The sequence below is a fragment of the Tenebrio molitor genome, chromosome 6, assembly GCF_963966145.1.
Source record: "Tenebrio molitor chromosome 6, icTenMoli1.1, whole genome shotgun sequence".
NCBI classification, from domain to species: domain Eukaryota; kingdom Metazoa; phylum Arthropoda; class Insecta; order Coleoptera; family Tenebrionidae; genus Tenebrio; species Tenebrio molitor.
In genome coordinates this window covers 7368337-7393990 of record NC_091051.1, presented here as the reverse complement: position 1 = coordinate 7393990, position 25654 = coordinate 7368337, and the positions used below count along the sequence as shown (strand labels likewise).

The following is a 25654-nucleotide window of genomic DNA, read 5'->3' as shown; positions in this document are numbered from 1 at the left end:
GGGAATATCTTTCTGTAACAGAATTTGACTTCCAGTTTCTTAACAGTCTGCTCCAGAGAGTCAGCCACAATTACCGTTGAAGATCATCCAAAGCAGCGACTTGGATATTCTTGTGGAAATAAATTTTAAACGTATACAAAAAATATGAAATTGTTTTTTAAAAGTTATCTTTATGTGTAGATACCTCTTATTATTTCCGTTCTGCAAAAATCTTGTTACTTTATCTTTACTCGTCATTTCTTAGGCTTGTATCCTTCTGACTTTCTTTGCAATAAAACCTGAAGTCAAGCTTGACGCTGCTGCTTTGATATCTGAAGACGGATCTTCGTCTGAATAACTCATTCTGCTTTTGCAAAGTTTGACAAAAAAGAATAAGCAAATTCTAAATTTTACTGTTTATGTAGTTTCTAAGGCCTCGATATCATTTCTTAAAGCAATCAGCACCTATTGTTACCTCGAATCCAATGAATTTTCTTTCAAATAAAAATGTGTTGATTTTAAACAATTCTGAACGTCTCGTCTGTAGAAAAAAATTTCTACGCAACGCATGGGATTCTACATTATTGATGCACTTATCAGATAAACCCGCTTTACAGCTTTATTATGCACATTTCAAATGCGTGTGCACTGGTCGGGTAAATAACTATTGCTTTTACACCACAACGCGGAAATAAATAGAAACACAACAATTTGTTTTATCTGTTTTACTTTTGGTCATTTCAATTAAGCCGTCGTTTTGTTTTAAAAACATAAATCATTTGAATAGCCACCGGCTTGAGTGTGTCTTATAATTTTGCATACAATTCACACCAGATGTCTCACTGATACCTGGAATCGCCAATAAGAAAAAAACAAAATTATTTGGACAACTAATGATTTTACTATTCTGTGTCCTTACGCTTTGAACTCTTTGAAGTATTATTGGTTGCATCGTAAAACTAAAAACAGAAACTTTGAGGTTAATAGATTAGGTGAATGTTATTTTTGATTAGCGAAGGATAAAATAATTACTGCTAAAACACCATAATGCTTTTTAACATGCTAAAAAATTCCACAATCTTCAAAAATGTGATAAAAACCACACTCATGAATACTAATAAAACTTTCTGCACAGCAATTCAGGTAGTTTTCTAGATTTCTAGTGTAATGTTCTTAATAGATAGAATTTTAGGAACAAACAATTAAAGTAAAGGGTCAGACTATTAATTATGTAAAAACAGGTGATGGAAACAGGACCATACTATGTTTTCCTGGGGCACTGGGTACTATATGGAGTGATTTTAAACCTCAACTAACAAATTTAGATAAAACAAAATTTACAATAATTGCTTGGGACCCTCCTGGTTATGGCCACAGCCGCCCCCCTGAAAGGAATTTCAACATCAAGTTTTATGAAGAGGATGCAGACACTGCTTATAATTTTATGAATGTACATTTTTAATCAGAGTTTAATTTCATATCACTCTTTTCTGTTTTTAAATAGGAACTTGGAATTAACAAATTTTCCTTATTAGGGTGGAGTGATGGTGGGATATCTAGTATGATTATTTCAGCTAAATATCCAGATGCTGTAGATAAACTGGTTATTTGGGGAGCCAATGCTTACATCCTTCCTGAAGAAATAAAATCTTATGAAGGTAAAAATTTATATTGTGTTGAAAACTGGGTTTATTGCATTTTTTAAAGCCCTCCGTGATATTAGTAAATGGTCTGATAAAATGAAAGCTCCTCTTATCAAATTATACACTGAAGAAGGGCTTCAAAAGATGTGGAGCAATTGGTGTGATGCTGTCAATGAAATGTATGAAAAAAACAACGGGAATGTTTGTAAAGAAGTGCTGGACAAGATTAAATGCCCCACTTTAATTTTGCATGGTGATCAAGACCCCATGGTCGCATCTGTACACCCCTCGCATTTGGTTTCCAGCATATCAGGATCAAAGTAAGCTAATTTCATGCGCAAAGTCCTGACATGCGCTTTAGTAGTAATTAATGTCTTAAATCTGATTGGTTTTAGGCTGCACCGATTTCCAGAGGGCAAACATAACATTCATTTGAGATTTGCTAAAGAATTTAACGACGTTGTGTCGGAATTTCTGTCACAATCGTGATGATTTACAAAATATTTAATACCGATCGATTGAATCAATTTTAAAACTATAACGTAAGACGGCGTGAGCTATTAGAATTATTTTATAGGGGTCCATGTCATTTAAATAGGCTATTATAGTGGGTGAAATTTTATTGACATAATGGTTTACTACTAAAGTAACTTAGTGGTTTGTCGCTTTAGCGGCACAATAAACTGTCAATTTGTCTCGTAAATTAAAATCGCAGAAATTATATTGGCGATTGTTACAAAAAAAAAAAAAAAAAAACGGTATAACAGGTCTTAAAGCTAGATGTTATGTATCACAAAAGTATTCTCATTTCATTAAAATTGTAATAAAAAATAAATAAAAAGAAACAACTTCTTAATTAAGTTATGTAATAAAATTAGACAACTAGTTTTTCTTAAAACTGCGTAAAATTGGATAAATATTATCCAGTGACTCTTTGATACCCTCTCTGGACTTTGAGCCAGTGAAAACGATTTTGCCATTGACAAAAATTAACAAGCACAGATGTGGCTTGATCATTCTATAGATGATACCTGGAAAGAGTTCAGGTTCATAACTGCAGAACTGCCCATGCAACAAACTCAAATTTTCAAGCTTGATTGGAAACCTCAAATCACAAGTGGCTACCAGATTCTGTATTTTAAAATTCTCAAATTTTATCTGGAAATTACTCATTGTATATTTGTAATACTCTGAATGATCTCACACACATCAAACCCCAGTTTCTGTATAATCCTTGCAAATTTTTTAGATGCCAAAAGTGCATCTTGTTCACTTTTGGCCCCAGTGCAAACAATCTTGCCAGTCTGAAAAATGAGCGCGGTTGTACGGGGTTCTCGTAACCGCATGATTAAACCATGAAATCTAGCTGGGTTATACTCAGAATTCCTGGTTCTAGCATTGATCATCGCCAAATCAAGTTTTGTGTTGAGGTCTACAGTTGTAACACAGTTTCTACAATTGTTAAGTTAAGAGTCAAGTCAAATGACTGCAGTGACCACTTACTGTATTGTTATGTTAGTGTGAGGTTCTCCAGAAACAGAGCCAGGAGTTGCTACAATCATATTCGATTTGCTTGAAGTTTGCGGCTAAAAGTACATAGTTAGAGAAAGTTACAACAAAATGTTGTTACAGTACTGAAGGGGGTACAGTTGAGCCTGCTGACCAGTCAGGAGTAGGCACGGCTGGCGTGAAACGAGCGGGACTATTCAACATTGCACGTAGGTGCACGTCTGTCTGTTTTTGTTCCATTTTTTATTTAACTTAATTCGATAATATCAACAAAACACAAAAACACAGCTGTTAAAATACGAGGTTATGTTGCAAACGTGAACACATTGGGTAAATTGATAAATTTGTGGAGCTTGGCTCAAATTGTAACTAAAATCTAGTGATTTTTTGTAGTAACTTGTTGCCAACTTAAAAAAAATACTATGGGTTAAAGTACAAAGGTCGGACAGTTATTTTCCGAGTAAGTTAAACCCAACTTTTTCATGTTTTTGTGCAGTTATTCAAGCTGTTTTTTTGTAGATGTTATGTTTTTAGATCACATCAGTAATTAAATTTGGTATGTCTTACAGAAGTGAAGTGGTACAACTTTATAAAACTGTAAGTGTATCTGGTTGGTAAAATATACAGAATGAACCAATGCAAAAAAACTGATGTTTGTCGATTTTGACATGGTTGCAGCTGTTTAAAATTAACTGTAGATCTTTGAAATACCGTGCTTTATTGTTAGTTGCCTATTTATGTATAATAAAGAAATAATGTATTTTATATTTTTGACTACAAACGAATATGGTACATTCTTCTTAAATTAATAAATAAATTTAAATATGTAAGGTGGCACAGAACATGTGCGCTTTTATTGGGAGGAAATTTAAAGAGTAGATAGATTAGTTTTACAAATTATTTTGTATTTAGCTAATTTCGCTTATTTTAGTTGTTGCATTTGGGAAAGGATTATCCGTCCGGTTACGATTTTTTTCGTAAGCGCTTGCACAATGCATTCATGAAAAACAAAGATGAGAAAGATCCTGAAAAAATAAAAAAGATGGTCGCTCATGGGCAGTATATAGTGAAAGAGTTGGAAGCCTTGTACATGCTGAAAAAGTATAGAACTATAAAACGGAGATACAATTTATAGATGATGGATGATAGATGAAACACACACAAAGTGGTCAACAGGACGAGTGATATGATTTATTTATTTTTTTGTTGTCTACTTAACAAGAGCAAGGTTGCCACATTTTATTTAATTTCACAATATAATAATATTATCATACTTATTGTTCTTTAATAACATTGAAAAATTAACTATACAATGTAATAATAATAATTAATAATAAAGTGCTATGATGCTAGATATCTAGATAAGGAAAGCCGTTTACAGTTTTTCATTTCTTGAACTAAAACTATGATCACGTACAATTACATTCCTAAAATATTGCCACTCCATAAAGCTCGTGCAACTACATTTGTATTCACCACCTGATAACAATAACGAAAACCTTACAAGATCACTCATTTTGTAAAAGGAATACCAAAATTTGTTTCGGCATTATAAGAACTATGTGCTGATATCTTACTAAATAAATAACTTGGGCCCATATAGTGGTGTTTGGGAGGGTACATACATAAGAGGGGCCGTAACGTTTTCTCTAAATATTCTGTTTACATAAGTACTTTTTTTTTATTATACACAACATTGTAACATTATTTATAGGTATATACAAGAAAAGAGGAAGAATAATATCATTTTCTCGAGTACATCCAGTCTGACGATACTTTTGTCCTGATACCGTTTGTTGGGCAGGATCAATGACACATCAGATCAATTTTAAATGAAATTTTGGAACGGAATATCTATTCTACGTCGTCCAAACTCAGCATTTCCTGTGAATGCTGACGCAATCCCAACAATACGTCTTTTGTTGTTGTCGTTGTCATCACATTTAGATGTTACTTGTAGGCAATATTTACGTCATTAGTAGTCAAGATACCACAATTTGCAAGAATGCCGCATTGTGGGAACTGCGATTTAAAATGAAAATTTTTGTGCTCCGGTCCTCTGAAATGTTGCAAAAGAAAACGTCGTAACAATTCTAAAAGCTATTAATTTTTCTATTGTCTGTATGATCTAATCATCTAATACTTATTGGCGGCCGTTCCGCTTCTGTTTTTCAATTCTGATATTGTGACGATCAAATTATGAATTTTGAAACGTAAAACTGTCTGGAAGAAGGCGATCTATATACAGAAACCAGTAATTCGTTGAAGGCAAGCTGAGTAACCTTTTGGAAAATCATACAAACAGTTTTGTCTCGTAATCTTCAGAAAATTAGGTAGTTCTAGTAGGTTACTCCAGAGAGTTACATCTAATGTATCTTTCGAATAGTTATTTATAAAATATATGTTACTGACATCTATGATGTTACAAATATACACTTATAATAACCATTTTCTTTTAAATAAGTTAGTAACGCAGATTGTTTTCTCATGCTAGGGAACCAATATCTGTACGAGTAAACCTACAATAAGACAGATGAAACTGTAGATATCGCGGCGACATCTTCGATTACCTTAGTAATATTAGAATAAATCAGCGTTGTAAGCGATCAGCTGTTTAGTCCTTCTTCTCGTCCTCTGGGTCCTTGAGTGTGTGCCACTGAGCGATCGGCCTACGAGGAGAGGCCAGCATGTCCGACCAGTGACGCAGTTCGGTTCCGCTAGCATTGTAACCCAGAACAACTTTACCGATGGGCTCTGAAGTACCAATCCTATCATAATCCACCACGGTCACGACCAAGTTCACTTTCTGAAATGCTTCAAAATGGTACCTTTCTAAAAAAAACTAGTTTACTTGCAAACCTGTATTTGTTCGAATGGTACTTCAAAGGTGAAAGATTCATTGTAATAAGGATTCAACGTGCACTTCTTGATACTGGTCTTCTTCTTCTTCAATCTCTTCCCGTTTTGTACGAGAGCAATCTTGACATAAGGATCTGGGAAAGCACGTTTAACGTTTGTCGAAGTTCGAGTGGGTTGTCTTACCGGATAATCCTCCGACGTCCATCTTTTTCAAATTCTTGGCTTCCAAAATAACCACGGTGAGTTTTCCAGCTGTCGGTACGTATCTTAATGAGAAGCAAATGTCTCCCAACTTGTTTTCCTGTAATATCGGACGATAGAGTGAACTAAACACGCTTGGGTACAAGCTCAATCACAATATTCATTTGCGATGCCGTCTCAAGGCTCTCATCTACTTGGACTTGGAAGGGGCCAGTGTCAATGTGACAACACGACATATAGAGAACATTTAAAACAGACGATTCGTAAAAGAAATTGGAACGGTTTCACTGTTATGCATGCGCAATCAAAGAATAGTGTGGTCAAGCTTGACAGAAGTGTTTAATTCGGGGGGCGCTGGTCGAAAAACGGACGGGGTCGGGGGTGGGGCGAAGATAGAAGGGGTTACAACACCTAAAACTGGAACATTTAGCGGTTGTGTGTTTGGCCTAAAAGCGAAATGGAACCAAGACCGACAGCTATCAAGGAACGGGTAGTACGATAGCTGTCTCGTTGGTATTACTAAATTTTGCATCGTGTAGGCGAGTTGTGATCTAGAGTCTGCATTTGGTCGGTTTTCTAGTGTGGAGTTCTTCTTCTAAACACCCAGCTCAAACCAGCTTGTCGTTAACTAGATTAACTGACTCGTTAACTAACACAGTACAGGATTGTCTAACTATTGAATCGACCTGACTCGGCTAAGTAAAAATTACGCTAAGAAAAAATGTCTTTAAATGTTTGAAAATAGTTAAGTAAAATACCTTAAGTAGACAGACATCGGGGTCTCCATTAAAAACAGTTAATATTACAAACAGCTAAACAGAGAGTTTACTGTAAAAATGTACTGTGCGTTTTAAAACTAACTATGGTGCTGGCATGCGGATATTTTTACACGGCAGACCTAAAATAGTTTAATTATCGATTTAACTCGAAAACAACATTAAAACCATTTGATTATCAAAAAAACAGATACCAGCCAGATGCAAATGCCAACAAAAGGGGTCATGCATATGCAGAATTTTAGGAACAAAGGTAAAAGTATGTGGGGCAATCAAAGAGAAAAGTCAAAATTTTTAAATCTACATCACAAAGAATACGGCCACGTCCAATCTGTCACATTGTGAGTGAAACATTGTTCCGGTGGAAACAGTTTGGAGGTGGCCCGATATGGTCCTTAACTATATCGTAATAATAATAAAAGTCGATAATATTTCAAAAATGGTCTTCAACTTGAATGCAACATATTGAATATAATAAAGTAGACGAGAACGTCCGGGACTTGCAGAAGTTGTCTTTCGTCTCGAGGGGCGAGTCGAGTCCGGTGGACGTTCCCGCCGCCAACTTAATTCTATAGATGTATAAAACTACAAGTGAATAGCAGAAAGAAGCAAGTACTGAATAAAAAACGTCTTTACTTCGTTAAGGGCATCGCTTTATTCCTTTTGCTTTTTCCTGCAAAGATCGTGTCACAAAGGGTGAGAGATCTGGTGACGCCTTTGTAGGTAATTGGAGTCTGGTCGGCGTGACCCGATCTCGTCTACCAGTGTTAATTAAATGATGAGAAGTATACTTACGTGAACAAATTGATTGTTTGGAAGCATCATGCATATGCGCGGCCGGCACAACCATACACAGCCAAACCAAAGCAGAGCAGAGAAATTTAGGGAAAAGAGAAAAAACAATTTACGTCAATACATGTCCATTGCATTGAGTTGGAGGTTATAGTCTCGATCAACTTTGCTTCCGTCGGCAGATCCTGAGGGCGGCGTCGACATATCGACGCGTCGTATTTTTTTGCCATAAAAATAAACTAGCAGAGAAATCTCAACATGACAGTAACTACTGGCTCCCAATTCTAAAGTTAAGAATGCGGTAGAGAGCTACCATTCGCTTCGTTTAACCTTAGAGACGGTTCCATTGGTACGCGCGGTCATCTCTGCTGGTACTGACGGTGCCGGCCGCGTACCGATAGAACCGTGGCCTTCAATGCTTAAAAAGTATCGATTGTAGTATTGAAACAGTACAAAAAAGTGCTATAAGTCTTCTGTAACTTGTGCAAGCATCCAATGGTCCGAACTGGGTGTGAAAAATCCGATTGAAGCAAGGACCGGACTATATGACTATGACAAGATAATTTGATTATGATATCACCTGACCGCCTTCGCCCTCCACACTCTGCAATTCACGCCACTCCTCGATGGTCTGGGCTAAATCGATCTGACAAAGGGGTACTTTCACCTCACCGATCTGGTCGTGCTTAGAGAACCGATCGAAGTCGAAGATGGCAAACACCAAAGTCTTGTTCATTGCATCAGCGTACGGTATGTTCTACAATCATCAGATTAGAAGGGTCGCGCCGCGCCCCGAACCTCACCGACCTTGAAGACGAACGTCTCGTTGAAAACTGGACTGAGAGTCTTGCGGTGGACCTTCGTCTCGAACTTCTTCTTCTTGTCGGGGAGCAGATAGACTTTCACGTAAGGATCGGAAGTGCCGCCCATGTCAAGAGCTGGCAACTCCTCGGCCTGGATGACGGTGACGGATAAACTGTTTTGATTGAAGTCGTACTCGAGCTGAAACGATTCTTTGAAAACATACGAACTAGACGCGCCACTCCTGAACCTTGTATTGGAGCTTGCCCAACTTCTGGACTTCCGGTTTCTCTGCTTCGTCCGGTTCTTCGGCGTTCTCGGTGAGCTCGTCCATGTCAGGTTGGACCTTCTCCTTGTAAGACGACCCCAAGAGCTGCACCGACTTCAGGTCCACTCCCTTCATACCTTTCTTGCCGTCCTTTGCTCTTCGCTTCCGGAAACATCTCCGTATGCAGCAGAAGCATATTCCGAGGATTACGGCACAAATCGCTGGAAATCCCATCAGAATTATCCTCGAGACTTACTAAAACGCACATACCAATCGCTATGGAGATGACCATCCATGGTTGCATTCCAGTCTTGTCGGCTAGCGCATCTATCACTTCCTTTGTCTTGTCTACGACCGCCTGCGATGTTGTACCCTCTGAGGACGTTGAAGTCGCTGCGGGATTTAATTAAAATCGAATCAATCTCGCCAGTTTTTTACTAACCAGGCTCTGGAGTTGTCCCTTCCAACTTGACCGTTGTATTTGTGGCAGGTGGTATGTTGGTGGCGTTGCTTAGTGCAGGGACAGGGGCAGGTGGGGCCCCCTCGATAGCCGCCTCCCGCTTCATTAGTCTTAGTATCGACGCGTGAGACATTTCCTGTAACGGAATTAATTAGGCGTTTCCGCTTTAGATAAAAGCTTCTGGCGCACTTGATTACCAATAAGAATGCGATGGACGTGACACTATTTCTTGCGAGATCAATAAAACGAATTCACAAAGGACTCTTCAGGATCACGAGGAAATTACGCAGTTTCATTTGGTCAGGATTTGGAGCAATTGAGGAGTTGTTGGAATTTCGTCGTCAAGCAAAATATTTGCAGAATGTGAGATCAGCGGGAGTCAATTTACCACAAGTGATACCGCGCAGTTCACGCGACCTTTCCTCAACCCTAGATGCACACAAATAATTTGAAAGGTTAAAACTCCGGAGGGACGAATCTGACCGAGGATGGGGTAACAACACAACAATCGTCCTTTGACAGGCGTGGGAAGGACTTATGAATTATTTTCAGAGTAAAAACGCCTCGATCCCTACAATGAAGGCTTTGTTGACGGCGCCTTTGTCTCGGTTCTATTTTTGGCCGTACCGAAAGTCGAAAATTCGACGAGGAATCGATAACGTCGCGACTTTTTCGACCACCAAAAAGCGACGAGAGATGGAGATGACATTGAGTGCGAGCTTTCTAAACCGTCGGAATCCGAAGAGGGTGATAGTGTCACAAACTACTCACGTATCGGTGTTTAAGGACCTGTAGAACGGATTCTCTCCACTTTCAAGAACTGTAGGACATTTTGTGTGCACTGCTTGCGTCTTCGGGCAGTGTTTTCTGCCTCGACTTGAGGATAGGACGAGCGCAAGAGTCGGTAAAATGGCTACCGACAGCACCCTGCTGAAATCGATAGCGAAAGCTTGGTGGTGTACGCAAGACTGGACTGAAAACCGGCGCACCGCGCCTGAAACGCGATTAAGCCAGCGGCGAGGTTCTGAAAGCTGCCGGATTTTTTCCGGTCGTAAATTCAACATTAATGCATCCGGAATTGGACACTGGAAACTGCGATCATTCCAGACGATGCGTGGGATGATGACGTCAGTCTACGTGATCTAGAGCTTTCCGTCAAGGACGCCAGCTGGGCCGAGCTTTCGCAGGATCAATCGCATCGTCCTTACTCCAGACTTGCAGAAATCTGCACTTTCAGGACTCTGCCCCGGACGGGGTCCTGCGACGAAGGGTTTGACTCTCGTGGTGCAGATGGCGCCCGAGCGAGGTCCTGCTGTGGTCATTATAAATTATGGAATAATGATTGTGGACAGGAAGACATGCGATTTGTTCGGGTCAGGTCAGGGATTAATGTCGGAGAATTCATTAAAACGTTACATTTTCCTGGAGAATTTCTCGACGGAATAATTACAAAACCATTGGAGTTTTGTTGTTTTGCTTTAACGGGGCTTCAAAAGAGGTAGTTTCTTCAGGGTTAAAAGCTCCAATTTATAATCCGGGAAAGGGGATGCTTTCGAATTTGCCGCCCGCGGCTACGTCCTTGCAAATCCATCAGATAGATCCCTTATCCTTTTGTGCTTTTTGAAAGGTGTTCGGGTTTATTTTTAGGCCACTTCGGAACGCTATTAAAGTCTGAATTATAAATGTCACCGTTGACTCGGATATGTCTGCGTAAATTCAGACAAACATGGACCAATCCGTTTCGGCGAGTCCAGTTATCATTCTCCCTTTTTCTGGAAGAGTTGTGCAAAGAGACGTTGATAACATATTTAGTGGCCGGAAGCGGTCATCTGCTCAACATCTCTCTATATATGTTTTTGCTGATATAGCATAATACCCAACATATGGTATGCGGATCGTCCGCTAAGACGGTCTCTTGCAACTTTTATCAGCACAAGAACCCGATGTGAGGTGTATTCGCTGCTTGACATGTTCCGCTGCCATTTGTCGCGTTCCTCCAATAAAATATTCATCTCGTCTGGTGTCAAATTATTTAATAACACCTTTTACAAGAGCCGCTTTGTTGACATTTAACATCACTTGTCTTAACATTTTGCACCGCCGTTAAGCTCCACTGAGAAATTTTCTCACCGGACGACGGCCCTCTAGACTTTTGGAAATTCTTTTTTGATTGATTGGTTCTGTCGATCCTACCTCTTGGCACCTTCTTGGTGCCGGCTTCTAATGGCCACTTCTGCACTCGCCAGAGACAAAACCGAGAGCTGCCAGGGGAAATATAGAGTCACAAACAATGCTCGAATATCACTTGGCCCTCGCCTTCATTTTATTGTTTATAGGAGCTTCATTATTTCTTCATTCTTGAATTGTTTACGGGCTTTTATCACGATTTAGCGACTGATTCCGGAGCTTCATTTCATTAATAATTCAGGACGAATTTCGGTTGAGGTCTTTAATTTTATTTGTTGGTCTAGGTTTGGCCTCCTCGGATGAAATCCTTTTAGGGCGAACGCCCGTCCGGTTGAAATATTACACGGACGTGCATTATACAGCGAGTATTGTAGTTGAAAATAATATATTTTGTATTTATCCCGGCGTCTGGTTGTCAACAACAGTGATCATTCATTGTAGTGAGACAGTTTTTTAGCAGCCGTTCGCGACAGAGATATTGTTTGAGAAAAATATGGGGCTTTTAGGGGAAACACAGCTCTCGGCAAGAGCGCTTCATGTATCAATATCTGTCACCTCGCCTCTTACCACGTTATTTGTCTGGGTGCATCCTACACGGCGATGCATAGGATTTGCACCGCTAATGAGGTCGGAGCGATGCCGCTCTTCAGGGGCGACTCTGCTCCACCCCATCCGTAATACATACGAGTACTCCTACCGACATTACAGTTTTGAAAATTTGTCTTCCACTGAAGTTTAAACGAGCTCGTTGCTCTAAACTGACATAACTATTCAATTTCTTTTTGAAAAGGGGAAGAGTAATATCATTTTCTCTGGTACAGCTAGTTTGACGATACTTGGTTCTGATACTGCTTGTCGGACTCGATCAGCGACACTCAGATCAATTTCAAATGAAATTTAAACGGAATTTCTATTGTGACTAGACCAAACTTGGCGTTTTCTGTGATATGCCCCAATGCGTCTTTTGTTGATGTCGTTGTCAACACATTTAGACGTTGTTTATGGTAATAGTTGCGCCATTAAGTAGTCAGAATACCACAGTCGCCGACAATGCAACATTGTGGGGGTTGAGATTTAGAAGAAATATTTCTGGGTCAGATTGGGTCAACACTGGCAAGCAGCGTTTTTTCTATTAGTAAAAATTTATTATCTGATATTTGTAGATTTTTAAGTAAAAATTGGCAATTGGGTGTGTAATTAAAAAAACGCGTATCCTGAAAGAATTTTAACCTTGGGCAGAAACTATAGAACAATAATTGTCCAATATTCGTTACTCCTATTTTACACTGCCACGGCTATAATTTATAAAACAAATAGTACATCGGTTAAAAATGGATAGATCGATTTTTAACAACTGTTATTAGTGTTATTAATGGCACTTATTTTACTTATTGCGTTTGGGAAAGGGTTCTCTTTCTGGTTATGATTCTTTTTTATAAGCGTTTGCAGAATGGATTCATGAGAACGATGAGGAAGATCCTACAAAAATAAAAAAGATGATCTCTCGTGGATAGTATACGTATAGTAAAAAAGTTAGACATGCTGAAAAAGTATAGAACTTTAAAATGTAGATACAATTTATGAATAATGGATAAAACGCAAACAAAATGGTCAACAACAGGAGTCATGATGTTTATTTTTTTATTGTCTTCTTAACAAGAGCAAGGTTGCCACATTTTATTTAATTTCACAATATAATAATAGTATCGTACTTATTGTTCTTTAATAACATTGAAAAATTAACTATACAATGTAATAATAATAATTAATAATAAAGTGCTATGATGCTAGATATCTAGATAAGGAAAGCCGTTTACAGTTTTTCATTTCTTGAACTAAAACTATGATCACGTACAATTTCATTCCTAAAATATTGCCACTCCATAAAGCTCGTACAACTACATTTTACATTCACCACCTGATGAAAATGAACGAAAACCTTACAAGATCACTCATTTTGTAAAAGGAATACCAAAATTTGTTTCGGCATTATAAGAATTATGTGCTGATATCTTACTAAATAAATAACTTGGGTCCATATAGTGGTGTTTGGGAGGGTACATACATAAGAGGGGCCGTAAAGTTTTCTCTAAATATTCTGTTTACATAAGTACTTTTTTTATTATACACAACATTGTAAGATTATTTATAGGTATATACAAGAAAAGAGGAAGAATAATATCATTTTCTCGAGTACATCCAGTCTGACGATACTGTTGTCCTGATACCCTTTGTTGGGCAGGCTCAATGACACATCAGATCAATTTTAAATGAAATTTTGGAACAATATCTATTCTACGTCTAAACTCAGAATTTCCTGTAATGCTGACGCAATCCCAACAATGCGTCTTTTGTTGTTGTTGCTGTCATCCACATTTAGATGTTACTCTAGGCAATATTTACGTCATTAGTAGTTAAGACACCACAATTTGCAAGAGTGTCGCATTGTGGGGACTGCGATTTAAAAGGATTTTTTTTGTGCCCCAGTCCTCTGAAATGTTGCAAAAGAAAACGTCGTAACAATTCTAAAAGTTATTAATTTTTCTGTTGTCTGTGTGATCTAATCATCTAATGTTATTGGCGACCGTTCCGCTTCTGTTTTTCAATTCTGATATTGTGGCGATCAAATTTATGAATTTTGAAACTTAAAACTGTCTGGAAAAAGGCGATCTATATAGGTACAGAAACCAGTAATTCATTGAAGGCAAGCTGAGTAACCTTTTGGAAAATCATACAAACAGTTTTGTCTCGTAATCTTCAGAAAATTAGGTAGTTCTAGCAGGTTCCGGTGTTCATTTAAATTTCTCCTCAAAGTTGGCCTTGAAGAGTTAATTGTGAACGCACTATGCGTTAGTCCGCAGCACGGCCTCCTAGATTCATAAGAGACTCGTCTCTTATCCGGCCTGCCGCATTCGTAGTTCTAAGCATTATTTTTGTTTTATAGGGTGCGCCACAATACGGGGCTTATGTGTTGTACTGGTTGCCTGCCTTGCAGGAAATTATTGTTTTATAGACGTGTTTTCAACAGTTTTAACGCACATACTTCTGACACTTTTTCAAAATCTCAAAACATTTTTTATGAACGGTAAATTTAATTTCTACAATTTTCTTTTTTCTTATTTTTTTTACTTGTCTGTGAGTGCAAGTTACAAAAATTTACAATGACAGGAAGTTCTAATTTTTAAATAAGTGGCTTACTCACATTTTACCACGAACAGGACAATGAATTAGTGTATTCCCGAAAGATATGAGGCCAAGATATTCTTCAAAACAAAATGTATATTTTCCTTTGGAATGCTTGGTAGAATTTCTACTATTATTGAAATTATTGTAAATTGTATAGTTTGCGAACGAGAAATTGGAATTTTAGCTTCTTCACGTGCAATGGGTTTAGGGTTGATTATAAAGATTATAGTAATGAAGATTTACGATAGTGGTAAGTTTATCTACCTGCTAGTTACTAAAAATGGATGCCGAATATCGGCAAAATGCAGATTGTTTGTCCCTCCTGGAATGAACTGCTCATAGTAGTAAATCTTCAATCTTCATTATTATCTATAATGTTTAACCTACCCAAAACCCATTGCAAGTGAAGAAGCTAAAATTCCAATTTCTCATTCCCAAACTATACTTAGCTTTCCTCTATCTTAGTAATAAATTAATTCCAGTAACGGGATTTTCTTTTTCGAATTTGAATCTTGTAAATGTGACAAGCAATAATCACATCCATGGATTGCCTTCGTTATTTCCATAATTAAGTAGCCACATAAAAAAGCTGTTGCCGCCGTCTCAATTTGAAAATTGGTACTTGGCAAATAACTAAAAGAAGACAATTTTTCTAGTTTTTCCAGAGAACTATCTTGCAAGGTGACTGAAATATTTACATTGGTCCTTAAATTTTGGAATCTTGGTAAAATTTTACTACTTGCATATTCTGCGGCACTCATGATATGATCTCTCAGTCCTGTCTTCGAGTGTCTTCCATGCCGCATTTAAAGTGATATCATTGGGTAGATTATGATAAGAAGTGTTAACTTTATGTCGTGAACTAATACAACATTTTTTCTTTGTTTGTGGCATTTTTTAAAGTTTCAACTGCACATAGTTTTTCAAATTGACAATTTATTATACAGGGTGTTTGAAAATTGCTAGTACAAAAAAATACTGGTAATTGGTGATGGTGAGTTAAAGTCATTGGCAAAAAATTTTTTTAATAAAAGTCCCCTAGTTTTCGAGATAAAAATTACTAAAAATTGGGTTAAAATTGTTAGTACCATTGTTAGTTGCCAAAATCTTGCAAAAAAATATTTATTTTTCATATTGTTGTATAGTCCTTCATTATCACGCTTGGTTACCAAGGTTTAAAAAATACTGCCCCGCCTGAGGCGTAAAATATGCGGGGATAGGGTTACTTTATCCCTTTTGTTTAAAAAAATTAAAAATTGTTTTTTTGGATTTCTTAGGGCTTCTAGATGCCACAGTTTTTTTTTGTACTAGCAATTTTCAAACACCCTGTATAAAATGTCATTATTCATACGTATTTTTAGTTGCATATACTAATATATGGGTCACATTAAAGTCGCTAGATAGACATACTATACGGGGAATTTATGGGGAATTTTCAAAAACAGACATTTATCGAATGCGACAGGCCGGATAAGAGACGAGTCTCTTATGAATCTAGGAGGCCGTGGTCCGCAGAGTAAAAACACACACAACAAAAAGTGAGGTTAGCTGATTCGTGATCCGTAATCCGTGGTGCGTTCACAATCGACTTTTCAATGCCACCTTTGAGGAGAAATTTAAATGATCACTCGATATATGTTACTGACTTCTATAATGTTACACTTACCATTTTCTTTTAAACAACAAGTGGGCAATCCAGATTCTTATTCTTATGCTAGGAAACCAATATCTGCGCTAATAAATCTACAATTACATACTGAAGACCTTATGGATTACCTTCAGGGGGTACTCTACTCTAGAATAAGATATTTTATTCCCTCTGGGGATTTCTTTTATACCATAAAACTTTTTACTGTCAGTCTGTTTTGTACAACTTTATCAATGTTTTGACATAATGTATACTTTGTTTCAAATAAATAAATTATAATTAAGCGCTTATAACACTATCTTGGAAAATGAATAAACTCAACTGCGTCTCCTTGTTTCAAACCTTTCCTCTATTCTATTATATTACCTACACCTACAAACCTTGTAGCGTAACATACTATTTTGTAGCTCTTGTATCAGTGGGATGTATTTTTTAAATCACGATTCGTTAATTTCCGAATAACATTTTAGAGACCTGTTTTCGTTAAGAATTAGCTATTGGAAAAAAATGTTTTTTTTTTTTTAATGTCTACCTACACTAGAATACCTCCTTAACAAAATGAATCATTATTATAGGATAGACGATCAATTGTTTAGTTCTCCAGTTTGTCATATTTGTAAAGTCCGTTTTTTTATAATCAATTGTCTAAGTGTTGTCAGGTTGGCAGAAAATTCAAACAGTGAATTTTATAAATCACGTTTAGAACATTGACTTTTGAAATTGTCACCGATTGTCACATTTGACAATTTAAATTTGTAACGCGCCAAGTTTGTTTTATAATTTTGTTGATTGTTGCACTGTAAAAATACCACCTACGGTTTCACGTAAGAAAAGCACAGGACAACCACTGTTGGAACGTGAGAAACTTGCAATAGTTAGGTATTGTGAAGGTGTTAATTCAGAAAAACCAAACTTTTTAATCAAGGAAATCTCCGAAAAAGTGGCTTGCATTTTTGATGCACTGATTTGTCGTCTAAATTTTTAATTTCCTCTAAATCGTTCGTTTTTAAATTAATTTTACAGCAGCCGTGTTTAAAATAATAAGTGCATTTAAAGTTTTACTATCCGTTTATTAAACTCCCGCACTGTCAGTGTCAAAATTTTGAATTTTCTTTGGAGTGTACCTATGGTGACATACCTTTTCAGTTGCCTGTACACAAAATCAAGTTATAAGAATGTCAACAACAAAAGTGTGGTTATATTAATGGAGTTAATTCTCCTCTTTCCAAACAATAATTAACAATATTCTGCTTCTCTCTGGCCGTTAACAGTATTCTTTTACATTCCATATCTTCTTCTTGTGCAGCCACTTCGTGTAAGTAATATTTTGAATGAAAGAAACAGAATTTATTAGACTTAATTTCAAATTTGAAATTTCTAATTTTTGCACCAACGTTAACGTAAAAATTACTAGTCTCTGAACGACAGTACGGCAACTTGCAAACACTTTGACAGTGCGGGAGTTTAGTAAACGGACAATACATAGTGTTAAGGTCTCAAAAAAGAAAAGGCGAAATAAGATTAATTCAAACTTTTATTACATAAAGGAAGAATTAAGTCACAAAATACATTCATTGCATGCAAAAAGCCAACACTTCACCATTAATGACTTACACAGGTATGCTAAGGACGAGTGTGAATATAATACAGTGTGGAATAAAATGATTTACATCTAGTTACCTTTGGAATTTTTGCACATGTAAATTTTCCTGTACCGCCCTACTTTTTTTTTCGAAGTGCCGAACTATTAGTTCTGTCAATAAATGTCATCAATCGAATTGACAATTGTTACAATTTACTAAATTGAATTAACAAACGTTGGTGGCCACTTTCAACACTAGCTGTGACTTGCTTTTGTTAGCTCCTTTTTAATTTCAATCTCTACTTTGCATTCATATCATCCCTTCGCAATAAATCATATTTGGAATTTTGGAATATTTTGAGGTTAGGCTTTCTTTTTTTTTGTAGAGCGGCATTTCGTATTTTTACAGGGGTAATGCAAAGGTAACTAGATGTAAATCATTTTATTCCACACTGTAGTAGCAGGTCAAAGCTGTATAAACTAATCAAATCTATGGAATATACTTTTAAAAAATTTAACAATAGGAAAGTCTTAATAGAACAACCTCATCTACTGTGAAAAAGGATTAGGTTTCTGCGAAAATATCAACAATATTTAGAAACTAATAAATGCATCTTCATATTCCTGGATGAAACGTGGATATACCAAAATGGTAGTCAATTGTGCCAGTGGGTAAAGAAAAACGTTCCCTTGGGTGTTCCAAAAGTTTGCAAAAGCGAGCACGATTCTCCATGTTGGAAGTGCTGGAACTTCTACAGGGTTCTTGCTTCTTAGTTCAGAAGTAGAGCATAGCGACTATCACAAAAATATGAATCCTAACATTTTTGAGAAACGGGTCAAGAATTTGTTGCATTTATTACACAAATTGTTTCTTTTGTCTTTGATTTCGTTAGTTTTTCTTTCATTGTTGGCACACGTGTCTCAAACAAATATATGCAACATAACTTCAATAATGATCTAGGGGAAATCTAGGGTGGAGCTGAGATAGAACTGGACCAAAAGACTATTGATGATTTTTAATATACAGTTTGGTCTTTTTCAGTATTTTGACACTGACAATTGATTTTTTTTGAAAGAACCCTCTGGAACCTATTTAACGGTTATGTGTTTCGTTAAAAAAAAAACACAAATAAGTCGTCGACAGAATTAATACTGTCACTTGGATTTACTTTCCAAAGTTGGGATTAACATTTTTGGAATTTTGGACACTAATGAATGTTGATCACTTAATGTTCGTCACATATTCGAGTTTCATTATGAAGGTTGGCAGTTCGATACAATTTTCAAAAGTCGACATAATTTATGGAATTTGCCCTACAGGTAAACCCTCGTTTCTAATAGACAATAAGGTGATTTTTAGTAGAGCTGTGATCAAACGGAATTGTTTTGTAACTGCATTTAATTAATTCTACCAGATCGTAGAACGATATTCAAGTACAAATCGGAATTGATATGAGTGGCATCAATTTAGCTAATGAATTCGATATGTCGATGAATTAGGGCATTGTTTTGATTTTTATCGGCATCGAAATTATTCATCCGATTACCATTATTGCTTCTATTTTTAGACGTTCAACTGGGCGATCGTGACGAATTTTCAAATTTAAGCCACGATGTAGAAGATAAAAATTATCATCGTGTCAACATTTTCATATTTTGTTTTGCACACCTGTTCTAAATGTATATCATAAATCCATCGCAATTATACTTGGAAATTTTTAAATTAAATACCGTCACAGATTTAATTTTTAACAGTCCGACACTAATAAAAAATCCAAGGTTTTCGAAAAGCGTTAATTAAGCAGGGCATAAATATGTAGCGCATTATCGATGTAATAAAATTGCAAATGTAAAACGTGCGTGTTTATATTATTATTTTGATTTAATGGGGGAAGCAGAGTGGAATGTTTGCATTCGCTGCAACACGACTGTACAAGTCCAAAACATATAAACAGCAATTTTTCCGCGGCGCGATTAATTCGTGTCGTGTGCGATCACATTTCAGCCATCTCCGGCGGCGGCCCCCGCCCCCATCGATTGTCTCCGCGACGTGCTAAACTCGCCGTTTGACTGCCGACGTCACCTTGACGAAGTTCCTCCACTTTCCCTCTTCGGAATGTCATCGCCACTAATTGTCGATACGCACTCGAATTTATGAACATTTCCGGAGGCTCGTCGGCCTGAATATGAATTTGTTATCGAACCATTATATTTCGTGACAAGTCTTCAGAGCGAAGTAAATGGTAAATTCGCAAGCCCCAGAGGAAACATTTCGGGTGTAAGTGTGTCAGACACTAATTCCTCCTCCCGGGACCGGGGGGATATCCCCAATACGAGCCCGGTTAAAATCTGAAAATAATTACTTTGTTGAAGTTTACAAAGATTCGATTTTATCGCGATTTTAATGGTTTCTGCGAACACAAATTTGTTTCGATTCCGAGTCCGATGATTTATTAGGCCGGGCCGATATAATGCGTGAATGACATGAGCTCCGAATATGAATTTTAATAATCATGCCGTGCTTCACACTCTGATGGCCGTAATAATTGGCTACAAGTAAACAAATGAATTGGGACCCGGAAAATTCCGGCAATCTCCAAACTGAAGAACGGTTAATATAATTGCTGTTATTAATTGCTGTGACCTAGCAACAGCAAACAGATTTTACTCAGTTACTGTCGCTACTGCCATCACACCTAATGGAAAAATCTTGTCGGATAATTATTTTCTGGAAGTTTTTGCCAAGACATTATCCAGTCTCGTTTGAAATCGAATGAGCTGCAGCCTTTATTTAAAAGGATTAGTGAGTCAAAGGATCCTCAATATTTGTATTGCTTTTTAGTTAATGTAGCGTCGGTGTCAAGTTTCGTGAATGTAGCCTTTTAATAAAATTCAGTGCGAGGTGGAGGGAGAAAAGCTGTGTAATTCAGTTTTTTCAGGATAAAGTACGGGGGTGCAGATGAATAATTTTGTATTTTTTATTCTCGCTTTTGAGAAAACCGCTCGTGTAATTTAATAAACGCTTGCAGGGAGCATTTACCTTGAAACACTTGGGTATATAATGATGGAAAATGCAAAGTGTTATCAAATTCTTAAACAAAGGCGGTGCACGATGTTGGTGAGTTTCCATTAAAGTCAGATTCGTTTCACCCCTTTTTAGAAATTGCTGGTTCTTTTGATTGCAGTTTCCTTAACTAAACAAGATGGAACAAGTCGACAAGGTTTCAGTTACAACGCTGGAAACGTAGTTAGAGAAGAAAGTCGAGATCCAGATGGTGTTACCAGGGGCTTTTATGATTACTTGGATCCAAACGGGATAATCCAGCATGTAGAATATATTGCAGATTCAAAGGGGTTCCGAGTACGTGCGACAAACTTGCCTCTTCACGTGGTTGAGAAGCAATCCTACAAGTCGAGCTAATGTAATTTTGTAGTTGCATTATTGAAACGTTAGTTTTGTGCGATCATGGACTGAAATTGTAAACGTGTGCTTTCATCCGACCGAACAAATAAATTATTGAGAGATTCTGTGTTATAATATGCGTTCTGTCTGGGTTTAAATTAATTTAATCGCTCCGGTTACAACGCTAATAAATAGACGAATGCTCAATTGAATATCGCTGTTGGCGTTGTCGAATAATTCCAACGAAAGTTGTGCTGTTCCTATCTAAAGCACACTTTTTCACCGACCTTGTCCCCACAATATAAATAAAAAAATCGGACGATCTTTCGTCACATCGACCCAACAATCCATCATGCACACGTGCCAACTCGTAAGTTCCACCACTTTCCTAATAAGACTTCTCAAACTCCCAATTGCAGCTCGTTCTGTCGCTACTGCTCGCCATTTCGGCGGCGGAGACCTGGAAAGGTCCCTTCGCCGACCACAAGCTGGGCCAGGTGGTGGAAGACACCCCCGAAGTGGCCGCCGCCAAGCTCCGACACATCGAAACTTTGGAAGCGATCCGCGCGGCGCTCCCTGAACTACCCGTCGAAGCCGAAGATCATATCGCTCAGGCGCGTCGTGGTCCTCTGTCGCAGGCGGTGGAAGACACTCCGGAAGTCGCCGCTGCAAGAAGCCGACACCTCGACATCTACACCAACAAGCAATTACTACCAACTGAAGATGTTCTCATGAGAGAACGAATGATTCTTCAGCAAGCTCGCAACTTGATTGTTCCTGAAGTCGCTCCAGTCAGACCAGTTGAATCTACGACTGCTCAGACCGCCTGGACCGGTCCTTACGCCGACCACAAACTGGGTCAGAATGTGGAAGATACTGCTGAAGTTGCTGCCGCCAGGAAATTGCACTCTGAAGTGTACGCGAAGGTGCGCTCCGTTTTGCCTGAGCTTCCGCGCGAAGATTCTACTGGAGCTGAAGATGTTGCGGTCAAGCTTACTCCGGAAATTTCAGATGCGGTGAAAGCGTATCTGCTGGCGTACCAGGAAGCCGTGAATTCGTTGGAGCCGTCGACGACGACTGTTGCTCCACCTGTTCAGCCCTTGGTTCACTGGGGCCAAGTTCCCGCTGATACACCCGAGGTGGCCGCTGCAAAGCTGGAACACGCCCGAGCTTTCGCCGCAGCTTTGGGGCATTAAAGCATCATTTATTTATTGTGAGGGTTAATGATGTGGAGTCGATGGAAATAAAATTGTTTTGATCGGACGAGTTTTATTTTTTTGAAAGGTTTTGTTTCGAGATGGTTTGTTGTAATATAAAGGGAGGCAGACTTTAAAAGCAGCCATCAATTAATCACACGTGACAATGTGTCAGGCGCTATATATTATTATTTTCAGGTCTTTTGGTTGGTGTTTGTGATACATTGCCGATTGCTGTCAAAAGCATTTGCCGAGCCAGTTCCGAAACATTTTTATCAAGATTTTCAGGGAAAGCGCCCTTTAATGTGACCGTCCGGTGATGTGTTTATTTAAAACTAACGCTCGCTAAAAATCGCGCTTTCGGCATCAACCCCACAAAGAGATGGCGACAATAATGAAGAGTGCATCGCTTTAATAATCTACTTTTAAGGCGCTTTTACTCCGACTCTTTTAATTTAGGACTCGACTGTCATAAATGGCGCAAACCTAACCGCCTCTTCACGAATTATTACAGTTTTTTTGGCGAGCTGGAAAACGCGACTATTTTAATTTTCTTGCACCAAGCGCTGAAAATTTAACCACATGTTCTTGCAGGAATAATTAAATTGGATTGTTGTCGAAAAACCACCGACGTGAAATTCACCAGAGCGAAATAACTGCATTTCTAGCGCAGCTCGTCTAATAACTACGATGCAGCTCCGTACTGAATCACATTTGCAGCGACGGATGGTTTCATAAAAGTTTCTGCATTTTTTTTTCAACTAAGCTCGGTAATTTAAAACTTAAGTTTTAACATTTTTCCACCTTCACCGCTGGAACTAATTTTACATTAGACGAGGATCTAGCTAAAAATGCAAAATGACTCGGGGGATGGATATTTATGTTTCATGAAAATGTACTTACATTCAGCGAGGGCTGGAAACCTCATAAAACAATATTTGTCGTCGAAGAAATCCTGCAGCATAGTGTAATAACATCTTATTATCAAATTACTCGTTTTGATGCTTATTTAAATACATATTAATTTTTTCGCTACTTACAAACGCTATATAGCTGTCCAAAAAGATTAATAAAGTTTTTAAATTACTGAGGGATGGATCTGACGAAGAGGTAGGTTACTCCAATATTTTGAAACCATATTACAGACAACAGAGATAGAAATGCAACTCTTGTGTTCCGGACCGTTATCCCGAGGGAACAGATCTCATTTGAATTTTCCTCTACTTTGTTCCTTGACAATTTTGCGGACTTTTGCAGTTAATTGTGAACTATTCTACCTATTACACTGTGTCCACGCGACAAATAGTCAATAAAAGTAGTTCCTCACAGCCCCAAAAAGCTATTGCCATAAGTAAGATTTACAAATTGTGTTTAATAGATTAAATAGAGAAGAGTCGAACGTAGAAAAACTGATTCATTCTATCTGTAGCATAAGCTAAGAAAATAGCAAACATCTGTTTTGTAAAAATGGTGGAGGCGCCGGGATACTTTAAAAGAAAAATTACTATATCGCTATTAATTTGTGAGCCAGATCAAATTAAATCACAGTTTTAAATGGGTGTAGTTGTTGTCATTTGAAACCAAAAAACGGATTTATTTATTATGTTTTTGGAACTAGTCAAGAAAACAGTGAACATATGTTTTGCAGAAATGGTGGAGGCGCCGGGATATATTTTACATAAAAATTACTATATGTTTGTTACTGTTTGAGCTAGATCGAATTTAAAAACAGTATTTAGTAGATCTAATTGTGGTCAATCGAATGCAAAAAACTACACGACTGTATATGTAGCATTAATGAAGAAAACTACAAATATATGTTTTGCCAAAACCAGCGAGATGCGAAGTTATTTTTGCACTAAAAACGATGATGTCTAGGTTATTTTTTGAGTTAGATTAAATTTAATAACTGTGATTTATAGATTTACCTGATGCAGACAACTGTATGACTTCAGAATTAATTAAGAAATTAAGAAAACTTATTGAAATAATTGACCGACTAATAAAAACAAGGACCTTTCACATATGTTAGTGTCAATAAATAAATGACCAGAGTGTTTTTATTTGCCAGTTAATGCCTCCTACGTCAAGAATAATAAATTAAACCACCCTCATATTTTCCACTCGTCCAAACAACAATTTGTAAAAATTCACATTTCATTTTTAATTTTTTTTTAAACCACAATTTTTAAACAGACACGCAGTATACGCGTACAAGTTCTCTAAAATATGAGAAAAATTCCAATCTCCAGCTACAATAAGAATCATGAGGTTACGAAAAAATTTATGGGCGGAGTAAGTTTTCCCTCCTGTTCCTGTAATTGTATCTCATTTTTTATTTTTATTATTACAGTAAACTGGGACACGACTGTACAGTTTCCAATTTGAATTTGTTATTTCTAGTGTGAAAACGATTAAACAAACAACATTTTCCTCTGAAAAGGAAAAATAAAGTGATTCGTTACTCAAATATCTTTAAAATTCAAGAATTTTGATTTTTGTTTGGTCTCGGCTCTGACGAAATACGTTTTATTAATAAAATTATTTTTTATTTTATTTGAGAAAAGAATTTATGAATGAAGTCTACCTGCTTTTAGATTTTATAACATCCACCATCGGATCTTATTTGTTTTAATTTTATTACAGCAGCTGGAAGACAATCGAACCCTTTTCAATCTGGATTTATTATTGCTTTTGTAAAAGCAGCAGCGGTGGATTTGAAAAAGAAAAACTGATGTTGTGTTTAGCGCTAATTGTACATGGAAATTATTATTCAGCAAAAGCTAGAACGGATATTTACATTCAATGCAGGAAAAATTCTTGTTGCATTTTATGTTTTTTTCGCATTATTTCGTGCAAAATTATTTAAAGCAGCAACATTGCTGAATTAATGCGTCGAGAAAGAATAAATCATAGTTGATAGCTTAATAAAAATCTGGTGTATCGTGGAATTTTTTATTTTAACATGTGTCAATGTGTCATATCAAGTAGGTATGATGGAGGTTTCTTATCAAGGGGTTGATGATGGTGCAGCCATTGATGGTATTTTGAAAGAGTCATTAATTTGCCTTTTGTTGCACTTTTCGCAGCTTCCGGAAATGAGAAGGAATTATCTCGGCGAAAACGGTGAAGTGTGTGAACCATTAGTACGATTGGTGGTTGGG

At 37.3% G+C, this 25654-nt stretch overlaps 5 protein-coding genes across 7 annotated transcripts; 3 read left to right on the top strand and 2 right to left on the bottom strand.

Moving 5' to 3' along the window:
* The first annotated feature begins 915 nt into the window (after nucleotides 1-915).
* LOC138133964 (valacyclovir hydrolase) lies at nucleotides 916-2496 on the top strand. Its single transcript, XM_069051994.1, has 5 exons — nucleotides 916-1122; nucleotides 1172-1429; nucleotides 1484-1637; nucleotides 1687-1942; nucleotides 2018-2496. The coding sequence occupies exons 1-5, from the start codon at nucleotides 1027-1029 to the stop codon at nucleotides 2109-2111; spliced, it is 858 nt and encodes a 285-aa protein (XP_068908095.1). The 5' UTR covers nucleotides 916-1026; the 3' UTR covers nucleotides 2112-2496.
* Nucleotides 2377-3400, bottom strand: LOC138133965 (uncharacterized). The gene is made up of 4 exons (XM_069051996.1): nucleotides 3258-3400; nucleotides 3126-3208; nucleotides 2831-3074; nucleotides 2377-2780 (listed from the first exon to the last, which is right to left on the bottom strand). The coding sequence occupies exons 1-4, from the start codon at nucleotides 3369-3371 to the stop codon at nucleotides 2505-2507; spliced, it is 717 nt and encodes a 238-aa protein (XP_068908097.1). The 5' UTR covers nucleotides 3372-3400; the 3' UTR covers nucleotides 2377-2504.
* Nucleotides 3401-3457: 57 nt separating this feature from the next.
* Nucleotides 3458-4501, top strand: osi (electron transfer flavoprotein regulatory factor orsai). 2 transcript variants are annotated; one of them, XM_069051998.1, is made up of 3 exons: nucleotides 3458-3591; nucleotides 3666-3728; nucleotides 4063-4501. In XM_069051998.1, the coding sequence occupies exons 2-3, from the start codon at nucleotides 3690-3692 to the stop codon at nucleotides 4264-4266; spliced, it is 243 nt and encodes an 80-aa protein (XP_068908099.1). In that variant the 5' UTR covers nucleotides 3458-3591; nucleotides 3666-3689; the 3' UTR covers nucleotides 4267-4501. The 2 variants fall into 2 exon arrangements, with proteins under 2 accessions (XP_068908099.1, XP_068908098.1); XM_069051997.1 differs by having other exon boundaries at nucleotides 3531-3591; nucleotides 3651-3728.
* Nucleotides 4295-10265, bottom strand: Syt1 (Synaptotagmin 1). 2 transcript variants are annotated; one of them, XM_069051992.1, is made up of 10 exons: nucleotides 10060-10265; nucleotides 9271-9424; nucleotides 9099-9221; nucleotides 8811-9049; nucleotides 8567-8761; nucleotides 8340-8516; nucleotides 6174-6291; nucleotides 5991-6124; nucleotides 5702-5937; nucleotides 4295-5650 (listed from the first exon to the last, which is right to left on the bottom strand). In XM_069051992.1, the coding sequence occupies exons 2-9, from the start codon at nucleotides 9419-9421 to the stop codon at nucleotides 5746-5748; spliced, it is 1329 nt and encodes a 442-aa protein (XP_068908093.1). In that variant the 5' UTR covers nucleotides 9422-9424; nucleotides 10060-10265; the 3' UTR covers nucleotides 4295-5650; nucleotides 5702-5745. The 2 variants fall into 2 exon arrangements, with proteins under 2 accessions (XP_068908093.1, XP_068908094.1); XM_069051993.1 differs by having other exon boundaries at nucleotides 6174-6282.
* An 11210-nt stretch (nucleotides 10266-21475) lies between these two features.
* Nucleotides 21476-22557, top strand: LOC138133709 (uncharacterized). The gene is made up of 2 exons (XM_069051653.1): nucleotides 21476-21664; nucleotides 21714-22557. The coding sequence occupies exons 1-2, from the start codon at nucleotides 21647-21649 to the stop codon at nucleotides 22488-22490; spliced, it is 795 nt and encodes a 264-aa protein (XP_068907754.1). The 5' UTR covers nucleotides 21476-21646; the 3' UTR covers nucleotides 22491-22557.
* Nucleotides 22558-25654: the final 3097 nt, after the last annotated feature.

What these genes read in the sequence shown, in the direction of transcription:
- LOC138133964 (XM_069051994.1), top strand. Translation starts at nt 1,027, where the DNA reads ATGCTTTTTAACATGCTAAAAAATTCCACAATCTTCAAAAATGTGATA. An exon ending in CTGCTTATAATTTTATGAAT is followed by an intron (nt 1,430 to 1,483) that starts GTACATTTTTAA and finishes GTTTTTAAATAG; the next exon opens with GAACTTGGAATTAACAAATT. An exon ending in TCCAGCATATCAGGATCAAA is followed by an intron (nt 1,943 to 2,017) that starts GTAAGCTAATTT and finishes GATTGGTTTTAG; the next exon opens with GCTGCACCGATTTCCAGAGG.
- LOC138133965 (XM_069051996.1), bottom strand. Translation starts at nt 3,371, where the DNA reads ATGGAACAAAAACAGACAGACGTGCACCTACGTGCAATGTTGAATAGT. An exon ending in CACACTAACATAACAATACA is followed by an intron (nt 3,075 to 3,125) that starts GTAAGTGGTCAC and finishes TAACAATTGTAG; the next exon opens with AAACTGTGTTACAACTGTAG. An exon ending in TACAGAAACTGGGGTTTGAT is followed by an intron (nt 2,781 to 2,830) that starts GTGTGTGAGATC and finishes AGTAATTTCCAG; the next exon opens with ATAAAATTTGAGAATTTTAA.
- osi (XM_069051998.1), top strand. Translation starts at nt 3,690, where the DNA reads ATGTCTTACAGAAGTGAAGTGGTACAACTTTATAAAACT. An exon ending in TGGTACAACTTTATAAAACT is followed by an intron (nt 3,729 to 4,062) that starts GTAAGTGTATCT and finishes CGCTTATTTTAG; the next exon opens with TTGTTGCATTTGGGAAAGGA.
- Syt1 (XM_069051992.1), bottom strand. Translation starts at nt 9,421, where the DNA reads ATGTCTCACGCGTCGATACTAAGACTAATGAAGCGGGAGGCGGCTATC. An exon ending in TGGAGGGCGAAGGCGGTCAG is followed by an intron (nt 6,292 to 8,339) that starts GTGATATCATAA and finishes CCGATATTACAG; the next exon opens with GAAAACAAGTTGGGAGACAT. An exon ending in TACCATTCGAACAAATACAG is followed by an intron (nt 5,938 to 5,990) that starts GTTTGCAAGTAA and finishes GAAGCATTTCAG; the next exon opens with AAAGTGAACTTGGTCGTGAC.